The 13,939-nt window shown below is 38.8% G+C and overlaps 1 protein-coding gene across 1 annotated transcript in view; it reads left to right on the top strand.

Moving 5' to 3' along the window:
• Positions 1-13,939, top strand: part of LOC131804423 (uncharacterized) — a 14,360-nt gene extending 421 nt beyond the window's left edge. The window contains 12 exon segments of the mRNA XM_059127279.1: positions 6-1,140; positions 2,009-3,262; positions 3,326-3,444; positions 3,516-4,763; positions 6,772-7,912; positions 7,972-9,243; positions 9,299-9,331; positions 9,334-9,396; positions 9,399-11,837; positions 11,900-12,015; positions 12,073-13,305; positions 13,369-13,939. Of these exon segments, the coding sequence (XP_058983262.1) occupies positions 6-1,140; positions 2,009-3,262; positions 3,326-3,444; positions 3,516-4,763; positions 6,772-7,912; positions 7,972-9,243; positions 9,299-9,331; positions 9,334-9,396; positions 9,399-11,837; positions 11,900-12,015; positions 12,073-13,305; positions 13,369-13,692 (10,377 nt within the window). The 3' untranslated portion in view covers positions 13,693-13,939.

The following is a 13,939-nucleotide window of genomic DNA, read 5'->3' as shown; positions in this document are numbered from 1 at the left end:
TTCAGATTATTCCTGAGGATCGTCTGCGTTGCCATCGATGCAACTCGAATTCTGATGCAGCTTGTCACACTTCTCCTGCCACCTCTTCGGTATGTCCCTCGTACAGTGACAATGATGCTTGTGTTGCTAGCTACGAAAATGGCGTAACAAAACGTGGTTGTCGATCAGAGTTCACGTGCGTAGAGGACTCAAAGGGCTGTGAAATATGTGTTGGAAATAATTGTAATACAGCCAATTTAATGAAACGTGTAGAAGAAATATATGGTGTCTTCCAGGACCTACCTCTCAACTGCAACACATGTGTTGGAGACGAGTGCAAAACCGGTGTCCGTAATCCCAGAAAATGTGAAGGTGATCCTTACCAGGACTGTATGACGATTTTTAATATCAAAGGAGAAGTTATTCGTCGTGGCTGTGAAAACCTTGTTTTAGAAGAATACCTTTCGCATTGCAATGATAATCCAGATCTTTGTTTTAATTGCAAATCGAATGGTTGTAACGATATGACAGACCCATTTACTAATCAATTGTGTCTGTACTGCGATGCTTCAAATAACTCCCAATGTTTATTTAATCCCGATGCCGTTACATCTACAAGAAAATGCACCCTCGGTTGTATTTCCTCTCTTTATCCTCGCAAATCCAATCCAAAAGTTTACGATTTTGTACGGACTTGTTTGGAAGACATTGAACCAGACAATAGGGAAAGTTGCACTGAAGAGAATAACTGTCTAGTCTGTTCTGACGAAAAGTGCAATACTGCAATTTTACCAGAGACTGGTCGTCTTTCCTGTAATCACTGCGAAGGTAATAACTGTAATGCCCAAGTGTCAAAACCGTGCGAAGGTTATGCCGCAGACGATCAATGTTACATGTATTTCGATAATGTTACCCACAGTGTTGTCAAAATGGGATGTCGCAGTGAATTAACAATCACTGACATCTTAGCCGATATCAAGCAATACTTTATTTGTGACGGCGATAATTGTAATGAATACGATAAACTTCCTGAAGCCAGATTTTGTTATGCTTGTAATTCGGAAAATGATGTGAGATGTGCTACGGACCCATCCCAAGTAACTACCAAAGATAGGTGCCAGAACTATCCATACACAGAATGCTATACTCGAATACGCGATGGTAAGTACCATTGTAGAAAATATCTAAAATACACTCTAAATGGCTTTAGTTTTACACCACTATGTGAGGAGGGTATTATAAGTTTAAACTGGTACAAAAAATGGGCGTTAGACTTATCTCATACCATACCTAATCGATTCAGGCCGTTTTTAACAATTATTTTCTGGATGTCATATCTTCTAAATTAATCTATTCCATTAACATATTTACCTAATTTTTGGCAGACAGAAGCTTAGAAATTGTATATTGGATTGTCTTAATTACTTTATTATCTTTACAACAATAATGTGACTATATCTCGAAAAATGTAAGAGATGTTATTAAACTCAGTCGTCGAATGCTGGAAAAGTTATGTTTATTACAGGGTATTATTGTGTGTATATCATATTTTAAAAATCATTCTAAAAGTTAAATCAAGTGTACACTGGGATATACGTAGATAAATAATAATTTTGAACTATGAAATTTCATAATATGTGTCACAGTATATCTTCCTCTATCAAAATGTTATACAAAAGTATTTGTATGGGTATATTTTTTAATTTTTTTTGACACGTCCCCAGATATGAGATGAGAAAATCTCACCAAAAGCCTTAAACTAATTACAACATTATTTTCGCTGAATAAAGAGTCCTTTATGTTAGTAGCCAATAGATATTTAACTGTAACCAGTTAAAAGAAAAACTATTGAAATCCCGCCCAAAAGCGAGAGGGTCGGCGTATATACCACAGTCCGGCCGTTGATGGTTAGTAAACATAGTTACTCCTTACATGTGGTATATCAAAATCTTTCTTTGTATGTATTGGTGTTGGATATTGCAAGGTCGGTTCAGCCGCCTATAGCCCTTCTTTATTTGCTTTTTTACAGATGGTCATACTGAACGTGGGTGCATTTACAACTTGCCCACTGAAATATTCGTTGCCTGTAACACTGGCGATCCCGATTCCAATTGCAGAATCTGTGCTGAAAATGAATGCAACAAAAACATATATCCATCCAGCAGACAACAATGCCACCGTTGTAATTCGTTAATCGATGTCAATTGTGAAGGTGAGCCTAATTCCGTTCAACCGTGTCCACTTTTTGTTAAGAATGATGCCTGTGTCACACAATGGGTTGATGGCGTAACACGCCGCGATTGTGCTACAGAACTAAATTGCGATGGACTCAATAGAAAGAACTGTCGACAGTGTTCTGAATTTGGATGCAATGATATAAATTTAGCCAATGAGGACATTGGAAAAGTAGGAGTATTCGCTGACCTCCCGTTAACATGTTATCACTGCAACGGCACCGAAGAATGTCAACAATCCATCGGAAACTTGAACGTTTGCACAAATAACATTCATCAAACATGCACTGTGGTTTTCAACACCGAAGGTAATGTAATTCAACGTGGATGTAGCGACATTGTTGATCATGTTTGTACGGAGGCTGGAAATGTATGTTACGACTGTAAATCTACGGGTTGTAACACTGCAAAGAAAGAACTTGATTATATAAATTGCATTTTTTGTGATAGCCAGAGTGATGTTGAATGTACTTTTAATGCAAATAACATAACACGTACACGGAAATGCCAAGGGGGTTGTATGACAGCACTTTATCCGCGCACCAAAGACGACGTCCCAGTATATGAGCTTATGCGAACTTGCCTGGATGATAAAAATTTAGATGACCGCCTAAGCTGTGAGGCCAAAGAGGATCCCCAATGTAAATCTTGTTCAGAGGAAAACTGCAACAAAGACCAAGTGGGTTTGCATAAGTCTTGCTATCAATGTATAGGAAATGAATGCCAAAATGCTCAAGCTCAGTTATGCCGATCGGTTATGAACAACGATCAGTGCTTCGTGCAGTTCGATGAGAGTGGTTCCGTTATCGAACTAGGCTGTAAGAGCAAATACGATCCTTCAGAAGTAGTGACTCTTGTGACAGCAAAACTTTTATGGTTGTGTGACGATGATAATTGTAACCACATTGATAATTTACCACAGTCGCAGTCCTGTACTTTGTGCAATTCCTTGTCAGATACCGAATGTTCAACCAATCCAGAACATGTTGTGTCGTATACGACATGCAATTCACTGCCTTATTCCCACTGTTACTCCCGCATTTTACAGAGTAAGTTCGTCTACCCATATGACACAATTATTTGTAATATGTTTATTTTTTCTTGCCCTGCAGGCGGTCACACTGAACGTGGATGTCTCTCAAATTTGGAAAACGAAGAGTTTTACAACTGTTTGTACAACAAAAACGATGTGGAATGCCTGTCCTGCGTTGGCGACAAGTGCAATAACATGGTAGAAAAACGTTGCCATATTCCTGATAATTATTTCCTCAAGCCATTAATTTATAACTGTATTTTATTTAGATATATCCCAATGGTCGCACAACTTGCCATATTTGTTCGTCAGCTGACTCCACGACATGTGAAACTATGCCAGACTCGTCGGAAGTGTGTTTGAGATACATTCCAAATGACAGCTGTGTAACCATTATTGATGATAATGGATTCACGGTACGTGGTTGTAGTTCTCAAATTCCATGCGACGAGTCTGATCCGACTAATTGCCAGAAATGTGATGGAAACGATTGTAATACGGTCAACTTAATGCGCAAGTCTGACGCGAAACCTGGAGTATGGCAAAATCTACCACTGACTTGCTTGACATGTTCCAATGTGGACGAATGTAAAACGGGGTATTCTCAAGAGATTTGCAATGGCAAAGAACATTGTATGACGGTTTTCAACAACAACGGTGAAGTTATTAAACGAGGATGTAGCGGCTCTGTTGAAGAAGAACAAGGTCCTTATTGCGACGTCAACCACGAAAACTGCTTTAACTGCAATTCTAATTTATGTAATAACGCCACCTCTCTATTCGAATATAACGATTGCATTTATTGTGATTCAGAAAGCAATAACAAATGCGCCCTCAATCCCGAAGTTGTGGCAAGACGACGAAAATGCAATGGTGCCTGTATGACAGCTTTGTATCCAATTGCAAATAGCTCAGTTTATGGAGTTGTACGATCATGTTTGGACGACAAAGACATATCCGACCAGGATGTTTGCGCATCTGGGTTAGATAGCGAGTGCAAATCTTGTTCTGGCTCCGCTTGCAATGTTGAAATTATTCCCGAGTCTCGACTTTCCTGCTACGCTTGTATTGGTGAGAATTGTGTAGATGCGAATGTCGGTTATTGCCCCAAATATAAACCAAAAGACCAGTGTTTTATTCTCTTTGATGATAAAAGTGACGTCGTACAAATGGGTTGTGTCAGTGATTTAGACGATAGTTTTGTATCAAACAACATTCATCGTTTATATACTTGCAACTCAAATAACTGCAATGGTTACGAAAATATACCCAAAACAACCATGTGTGCCGAATGTAATTCAAATGATGACCCCGATTGTGCTTTAATGCCACAAAATGTGCCATCAATTACTCAATGTACTTCTAGACCAAATACTCAATGCTATACTAAAATTAATAACGATGGTTCAACGGAACGTGGGTGTGTAACCAGTCTTAGCTATTCTGACATGATTAGTTGTCTCAGCGGAAATTACAACAAATGCAGTACCTGTGAGAGTGATCGGTGTAATATACAGGTAATTTTCCAAGGATTTTCTATGTTCCGCTAAATTTAACGCTGTATAGCTAATGTTCTGTCATAAAAAGTGGTATACATCACAATCTTCTATTACCAAAATTTTAAACAATTCCATTCAAAACTGCGACTCAAATTATTAAAATTAGAATAACGGGAGGTAGGAAAAAAGGTACTTTCCACATGGTGGGGGCTATTTAAGGGATTTAACTAGTTTTTTTTTAATATGACAATGGGCACGTGATAAACCCATGGTTCCTTTTAGTGATCTCCATAAAATCGCATTCTGAGCCGCATTAGGCATGTCTATCCATTTATTTTTATAAGCCAAAAATAGTTCATTATGATACTAGATCTCGGAACTGATAATTTTATATTCAAAAGTGTTGCTTTCCAAATTATGGAGGTTATTTAAAGGACTTAACTTGTTTTTTTACGATACGCGATAGTCCCATGGTTCGTTATAGTGATATCCATAAAATCGAATTCTGAGTCGATTTAGGCCATTATTCCATTTAATTTATTTTTATTTATTTCATATTGAAAATCTTGCATATTTTACTTCTTCGTCTCAATGGCTAATCCTATTGAAATTGAAGTTTCATCCGATTTGATATTTAAGGCCCCATGGACACAATATGTATAATATATCCTATCCTTTTTCGAGTCTACCTAGTGTGGACCAAATCGATTCAGATATAGGTAAAGCTCCCATACATGTAACATATTCAATACAGCTTTGCATTTGCGCACAATTGTAGTTTTTCTAGTACCAGGAATTGTATATGTCTTAAAGTTCTACAAGTTATGCTTTGTTGAAGGTTTATTTTATAAAAATTGCTTACAATTGACTATGTCTAGCAAAGCACTGTACGTTGTCAATGCCGTTTTAAACCAAATTTTGTACTTTTTATACCCTAACCCACATAGTGGTAAAGGTATTATATCTTTGTGCATTTGCTTGTAACATGGAGAAGGAAGCGAGATAGACCCATATCGTCATAGAATCACTTTCTGATTCGATTTATGCATGTCAGTCCAACCGACCGTCCATCCATGTATTCTTGTGAACAAATGCACTGCTTAAGTTTGGTGTAAATTGGTTCAGATATATCCATAGCTCCCATATATATGTTTCATCCGATTTGGTGTTTACGTCCCTCACATTCGTAATATGAATTCGATAACAATGTTATTTGGTACAATATATCAGATACAGCCCAGAAATACCTCTGCCAAATTTTATCAAGATCAGTTCAAATTTGGATATAGGTCCCATATATACTTAAATCAATTGTGCACCAAATGGCCAAAATCTGTGTAAAAATCCTGAATTTTAGTACATGCGACTGAATTAAGTCTAGAAGCAAGTGCATCAAATTTGGAGAAAATCGGTTCAGATATAGTTATAGCTTCCATATATATGTTTCATCCTATTTGGCATTTAAGTCCCTCACATTCGTAATATGCATTCGACAACAATGATATTTAATACCAGATATCTTATAGAGCTTGGAAATGCATTCGCCGAATTTTATCGAGATCGGCTAAGATTTTGATATGTCTCCGTCAAATTTAGCGAAAATCGATTCAGAATTGGATATGACTCCCTGAAACCAAACTATAACTGCTCTAAATCCAAATGTTGATAGCTGGTATGATCTACTTTAAATAAATTATTTTGTTACGGGAATTCTACTAAATAGGCATAATGGTGTAGGGTATCGTATAGTCGGCACGACCGACTTTTGACTTTTCCTTACTGGTTAAAATTAATTATATTCAAAGTTATTTGAAATGCCTGCTTGTGAAATAAATCTCCCCAGGACAAAAATATTAGTTTATTTAATTTTACTTTTAGGTATCTTAAAATTAACTAGGATTGCTTACTCTGCTAATCATTTTCGTTAACATATATTTATTGGACTGAACTGGTCAATTAGTAAAAAATTATTTGCAAATCCTACAATATTGAAGCATATATCTCATAGTACTTGTGGTTCATTTAGGTTTTCCCTCCAGACCGTCGTCGTTGCCACCGTTGTAACACCAAAGATGACCCAGAATGTGAAAGTTTGCCGGATTCTGCATCAGTCTGCCCTATTTATGATAGTGATCAATTTTGCACAACAAAATTAGTAAATGGTCATACATACCGGGGTTGCAGCACAGAATTTCAATGTAATGATGACGACAAACAATATTGTCGCCAATGCTTTGAATCGGACAATTGCAACGTGGTTGATTTGGCTAGCAGCAACATCGGATATCCCGGAAAATGGCAAGGTGTCCCAATTAACTGTTATAGCTGTGAAGGTTGGGAATGCCAAACTTTAAGTTTAGGAGTAATTGGAAAGTGCGAAAATAACAACAAACAAAATTGCGCAACTGTATTCGCTGCTAATGGTACAGTGATACAACGCGGTTGCTCCGATGTTATTTACAATAGCGAAAGACTTAGTTACTGCGACAAAAATCCTTCACTGTGCAAGTTCTGCAAATCCAGTGGATGCAATACAGCCATCAGCATCAACGATTATGTCGACTGTATTTTCTGTGACGGCAGCGTAGATTCCGACTGTATTTTCTATCCTGAAACTAAAACACATACTCGTTCTTGTCACAAGAACTGTATGACAGCATTATATCCACGTACCAACGAAGATAACCCAGCGTATGAATTGTCTAGAAGTTGTCTAGATGATCTCGATTTGGATGACCGTGAACAATGTCAGTCGGGCATTAGAGCCAATTGTAAATCTTGCAGCGAAGACAAGTGCAATAACGTTCCAGAGACGCGGCTTAAATGCAACGTATGCCACGGAAATGAATGTGAGGAATACATTTCCGCTCAATGCACATCTTATCGTGAAAACGATAAATGCTTTACGTTGTTCGATGAGGAAAGCAATATACAAGGTATGGGATGCGCTAGCGACTTGGATAACTCATTCATATCGTCGAATCGTCGCAATTTATTATTGTGTGAAGGAGATAATTGTAACGATGTTCTTAACTTACCACAACCTCCATCGTGCAGATGGTGCAGTTCCGACAATGACCCGGACTGTGCCTCAAGTCCTTCAACGACAACAGCCACCGTCTGTCATTTATACCCTAACACAGAATGTTATATGGCTGTTGACGAAGGTAATATTAATAAATTGTGGATATCGCTAATAATAATCTGTTTAACATCTCTTTCGCAGACGGTGTTACACGTCGAGGATGTCTCTCAGATGTGGATGAAGAATTATTTAACGATTGCACCAGTGGCGTCAGCACAAAATGTAAAATTTGCAGTTCAAATGATTGTAACAGCGCAATCTTCCCCGAAGAGCGCCGAAGTTGTATTCAGTGTGACTCCTCACTTTTTTCTGCTTGCGAGGACAACGCCATCCAATTCGCTCAAACATGTGTGCTATACCGGGAGAATGACAGCTGTGTTACTAAACTAGAAGGGGATCGTACTCTACGAGGTTGCGCATCAGATTTCACTTGTGACACTAGCAGTCGGGAAACTTGTCGAATATGTAATGCGACCGATAATTGCAACACAGTTAATTTGTTGGGATTGTCCGTGGGAACACCAGGAAAATGGCAAGGATTGCCACTTAATTGCTATGCCTGCGAAGGGCTGGAATGTGCTGATGGAAATGGTATAATAAACGTATGCGAAGGCAACAATTTACAAACTTGTACCACTGTCTTCGGACTTAATGGCTCCGTAGAAAAGCGTGGATGTAGTGACACAATCAGTATTTCCCACGGTGATTTCTGCGATCAATATCCAGACCGCTGCTTAAACTGTAAATCGAATGGGTGTAACACCGGTAATTCTTTGGATGACTTCACAGATTGTTACTTTTGTGATTCTGCATTAGATGCAAATTGTTCTACAGCATTCGACGAGAAAAAGATTAGGACACGTAAGTGTCACGGCGATTGCATGGTAGCATTGTACCCCCGATCAAGTAGTAGTGATCCTGCTTATGAATTAGCTCGTACATGTTTGGATGATTTGGATTTAGATGATAGAGATGCTTGCTCCAATGATCAAAAACAGTTCTGCAAAGCTTGCAGCGGATCACGATGTAATACAATGAGTTTTCCCGAGGATCGCTTCGAATGCTATACATGTCTCGATAATGATTGCGAAGATATGGACATTAAACAATGTAATGCGTATCACCCTAACGATCAATGCTATATTCTTTTCAACGAAGAAAACTCTATTATTAGCATGGGATGTCGTAGTGAATTTGAAGCGGAAGTTGTGACTGAACTGCTAAAACAAAAGAAAATGTTACTATGCAACGAAAAGGGATGCAACTCCCCACATTCCATTCCTTCGCCTAAGTATTGTTCCGTATGTTCTTCAGAAAATAATTCCCTCTGTGCTACTAATCCCAATTTGGTTGGAAATATGGAACGCTGCTCTTCATTACCATACACCGAATGCGTAACTCGTGTTAATAACTGTAAGTGTAATTGTAATACGTAGTGCTTAAAAAAAGTTAACAAAACAATTTTTAGATGGTCATACCGAACGTGGTTGTTTGGGATCGCTTCAAATGATATATTTTTCGGCTGTCTAATGGGCACTGATAATTTGTGTGAAACTTGTGTGGGAGACAATGCAATGAAATTGATATATATCCCACAAATCGCAGGAAATGTCAACAATGTAGTTCGGCTATAGATCCACTTTGTGCTTCATCCCCGGATAACAATAAAGTTTGTCCTCTATATGACGAAAACGACTCTTGTGTAACGAATTTCCGAAATGGTATTACTACTAGAGGATGCTCATCTACAATGAAATGTGATGATCCCGAGAATAAACGCACATGTCGAACTTGTGACACCGACGGTTGCAATACCGTAAATTTAGAAAGAAACAGTGAGAATGGTGAACCTGGGCGGTGGCAAGACTTGCCAATCACCTGCTACTCCTGCAAAGGAGAAGAGGAATGTTTCAGTAAGGGAGATTTCCGATCATGTTTAAACAATCCCTTCCAAAATTGTATGACAGTATTCAGCAATGATGGCAAAGTCATTCAGAGAGGTTGCAGTGACGTGGTGGAAGAAGATCAGGGATCATATTGCGAAGCCAATCCAGGCAATTGTATGGCTTGTAATTCGAATGGCTGCAACGTTGCTAATAGTTTGGACGAGTACATCGAATGCTTGGTCTGTGATACCGACTCTGGTCCAGACTGTTCTAATAATATCGGTAGTATAGAAAAAACCCGAAAATGCTACAAATATTGTATGTCAGCTCTGTATCCACTATATCAGGAGGCCAATCCATCGTATGGTCTAGTAAGATCTTGCTACGATGATATGGATATTGACGACAGGGATAGTTGTGCAGCTGGCAACAAGGACTACTGTCAAGTATGTGAAACTGAAAAATGCAATACCATCGATATGCCTCAGACGAGATATAGTTGCTACATCTGTGAAGGCGATTCTTGTCAGGATCCTAAAATCCAGCAATGTCCAACATATCGCCCTGATGACAAGTGTTACGTTCTCTTTGACGAAAAACAATCCATTGTTGCTCTAGGTTGTCGCAGTGAATTTAGCAATGAAGATGCAGATAATTTGCTGAAACAAAAGCGTCTTCACATTTGTGAGGGTCCGACTTGTAACCACATCAATAGCTTGCCTACTGCTCATGTTTGTAATCTATGCAACTCGCGTACTGATAAAAACTGCGCTGTCAATCCATCTGAAATTACAGGCTATACGACATGCGCAGCCTTGCCTTTCACGGAATGCTACTCTCGTGTTTTACCAGATGGTGAAACCGAACGCGGTTGCTTGTCTAATTTATATGATGAAGAATTCATGACCTGCTTAGATGGTACATCGAAGGTCTGCGAAAAGTGCATTGGAGATAAATGCAATAGCAAGATCTTCCCCGAAGACCGACTTAAGTGCCACATTTGTGATTCCTCAATTGATCCTAGTTGCGAGAATGCCCCCGATAACCTTGGCTTATGTCCACTACATAATAACGATGACACTTGCGTGACTGTATTCCGCAACGGTTTTACTTATCGCGGATGTAGTTCTTCCTTGGTATGTGACGCAACAAACCCCAGAAAATGTATCAAATGTTCCGGTGAAGGATGTAATACAATAAATTTGGCTAAGAAACAAGACGACAATTATGGAAAGTGGCAAGACCTTCCATTGACTTGCCTTGAATGCACAGGATCAGAATGTAATTCTTCTGAAACCACAAAGTCTCTTTTCTGCGATTTAAATAATGAACAGGACTGTATGACTGTTTTCGATAACAGTGGTAAAGTTGTTCGACGTGGTTGCGCAGATATAGTCGAAAGTGAATACGGAACATACTGTGATGCAAATGAAGACAAATGTTTAAGTTGCAAATCAAATGAATGTAATTCTGCGAAGTCCCAATCAGAATTCACCGAATGTATTTATTGCGACTCTAACAAAAATCTCGATTGCATATTTAAACCCTTAAGCCCAGACCATAAAGTTAGAAAATGCCAAGATGGCTGCATGACAGCCCTGTATCCTTCGGATAGTTCTCATAACCCATCTTACGATTTAATACGGACGTGTTTGAACGACAAAGAACTTTCCGATCAACTTGAATGCTCATCTGGCAACGATGCAACATGCAAAGCTTGTACTGGGGAAAAATGCAATGTGGACAATGTTCCAGAAAAACGTTTTACATGTTACACTTGCGAGGGAGAGAACTGCGTGGAACCAGTTATTCAATTATGTCCACTATACAAAGAATTTGATCAATGCTTTATTAAATTTGACAACACAAACAGCATATCTGAAATGGGATGCGTGAGCTCATTCCGCAACCAGCCGTTGGAAAATATAATTAAAACTAAACGAGTTTCCGTGTGCAATGGCCCCAATTGCAATTCACTCGACACTATTTCGAAAGCACAAAAATGTGCTATATGCGATTCAGGTGAAGACATATCCTGTGCTGTCAACCCAGTAGAAATTGCATCCTTCAAGTCATGCAACATGCTGCCCTATACTGGATGTTTCTCGATATTAACTGAAAGTAAGTATGGTGGTGGGTTACCTTTATGTACGCATTGATTTTATTATCTTTTAAAAACGCAGGTGGCCACACGGAGAGAGGTTGTTTGGCGGATTTACCAGATGATGAGTTTACTGCTTGTGTTTTAGGTAACGATGAAAACTGCGGAGTTTGCAGTGGGGATGGGTGTAATCGAGATGTAAGTGTACGTTTAAACAAAAAGTCACCGTTTATTAATAATATTTTGTACCTAAAGATATTCCCCGTCAATCGTCAACAATGCTTCACGTGCACATCAGAGGAAGAATCCAATTGTGAATCATTCCCAACGTCAAAATCACCTTGTCCAATAGTGAGTGAGTCCGAATCCTGCATAACAGCTCTAAAGGGAAATGTAACAGTTCGTGGTTGCAGTAGTAATCTCTATTGTGACTCGGGAGATAGTTCCACCTGTCGATCATGCTTCAGCTCTGAATGTAATTCAATTGATTTAGTTAACCAAGTGGACGACGGCTACCATGGCGTTTGGCAATCTCTCCCTCTTCGCTGTTTTACATGTGAAGGGCAACAATGTCTTAATTCTCTTGGTTCAACGAAAACGTGCTCCAGTCGAAATTATAATCAAGACTGTATGACTGTTTTCAAATCCAATGGGGAAGTTGATCGACGTGGATGTTCGGATGATGTTGAAGATTACAGAGACTTATACTGTCGTCAGAATCCAGATTTATGTTTCAAGTGCAAGTCGAACGAGTGCAATGTGGCATGGAGTATAGAAGATTATGTTGAATGTGCATTCTGCGATTCCTTCAAAGATTCGCTCTGCACAATAAATCCAAGTGGTTCTGGTTTTGCTTCAAGAATATGTTACAAAAAGTGTATGGTTGCAATGCTAGATCAACGTGTTATACGCTCATGCTTAGATGATAAAGAATTGAGGGTTCAAAACGAATGCAATGAATCCGAAAACAGTGAGTGCGTCAGTTGCTCAAATGCCAATTGCAACAAATTTGTGTTCCCTCTTGATCGCTTGAAGTGTCACACATGCACCGGAACTTCATGCACCAGTAGTACAGGACAATATTGTGAAATTTATAGCAAACAGGACTACTGTTTTGCTAAATATGAAAGCGGCAAGGTTGATTTGCTAGGCTGCGCCTCTGCACAAAATGCGAGTGATTTGGCACAATGGGAGGCTCAAAACAAACTGCATAAATGCGAAGGTCTAGAATGTAATGAATTATCACGTTTACCCACTGAAAGTGAGTGTCTTGTCTGCGACTCCAGCAAGACTCCAAGCTGCAGTCAGAACCCTACACACATAAATACCACTCAAACTTGCTTGGCACCAAAAAGCCAGTGCATGACTCACATCAATTCTGATGGGCATACTATCAGAGGTTGTCTCAGCAGTTTAAGCGAAGATGAACAGTCATGCGTGGCTGCTGGTACGTGTGTAGTCTGCTCTGGCTCCAAATGTAACAATGAGGTAATAACATTCTTAAAATACACTTTCCAATTCATTCTCATAAATTGCAATTTCTTTACATAGATTTTCCCAACCAATAGACGATCCTGTCATATCTGCAATTCAGTCGCTGACAAGGATTGTATTTCCAATCCAAATAATCCTCTTATATGTCCTATCTATGTAGTAAACGATAGTTGTGTATCGACGCTCTCGGATGATGGCATAGTCACTCGTGGCTGCGCATCTCAAGTTACATGTGAAAAAGATGATAGTGACTACTGTGAATCTTGCAATTCTAACAATTGTAATACTGGAGAATTAAAGGGTTCGGGATCGCTGGTCACTCAAAGCTTACCTCTAACGCTGCTCTTAGCAGTTGTGTCTTTAATAGTGAACAGGAAATAACTAAACGCGTATTGATGCAAAATCGATACTAAATTTAAATATTAAATCTTAAGTGTTAATTCCAGAGTTTTGAAAATGTTTTACTCATGTTTTTACAACTTTTCTACCATAACAAATATAATATTTTAATTCGAAACGAAAGTAAAATTTTAAAAGTTTGCACGAACTTTAATAACGAATCCTACTAAAAAGTCAATAAATCTGAAGTTATGCCTATATAATTCATTCGGTATAAACCATAAAAGCA

Source organism: Musca domestica, unplaced genomic scaffold (genome assembly GCF_030504385.1).
Source record: "Musca domestica strain aabys unplaced genomic scaffold, Musca_domestica.polishedcontigs.V.1.1 43, whole genome shotgun sequence".
NCBI classification, from domain to species: domain Eukaryota; kingdom Metazoa; phylum Arthropoda; class Insecta; order Diptera; family Muscidae; genus Musca; species Musca domestica.
This window is presented reverse-complemented; position numbering and strand designations above follow the sequence as displayed.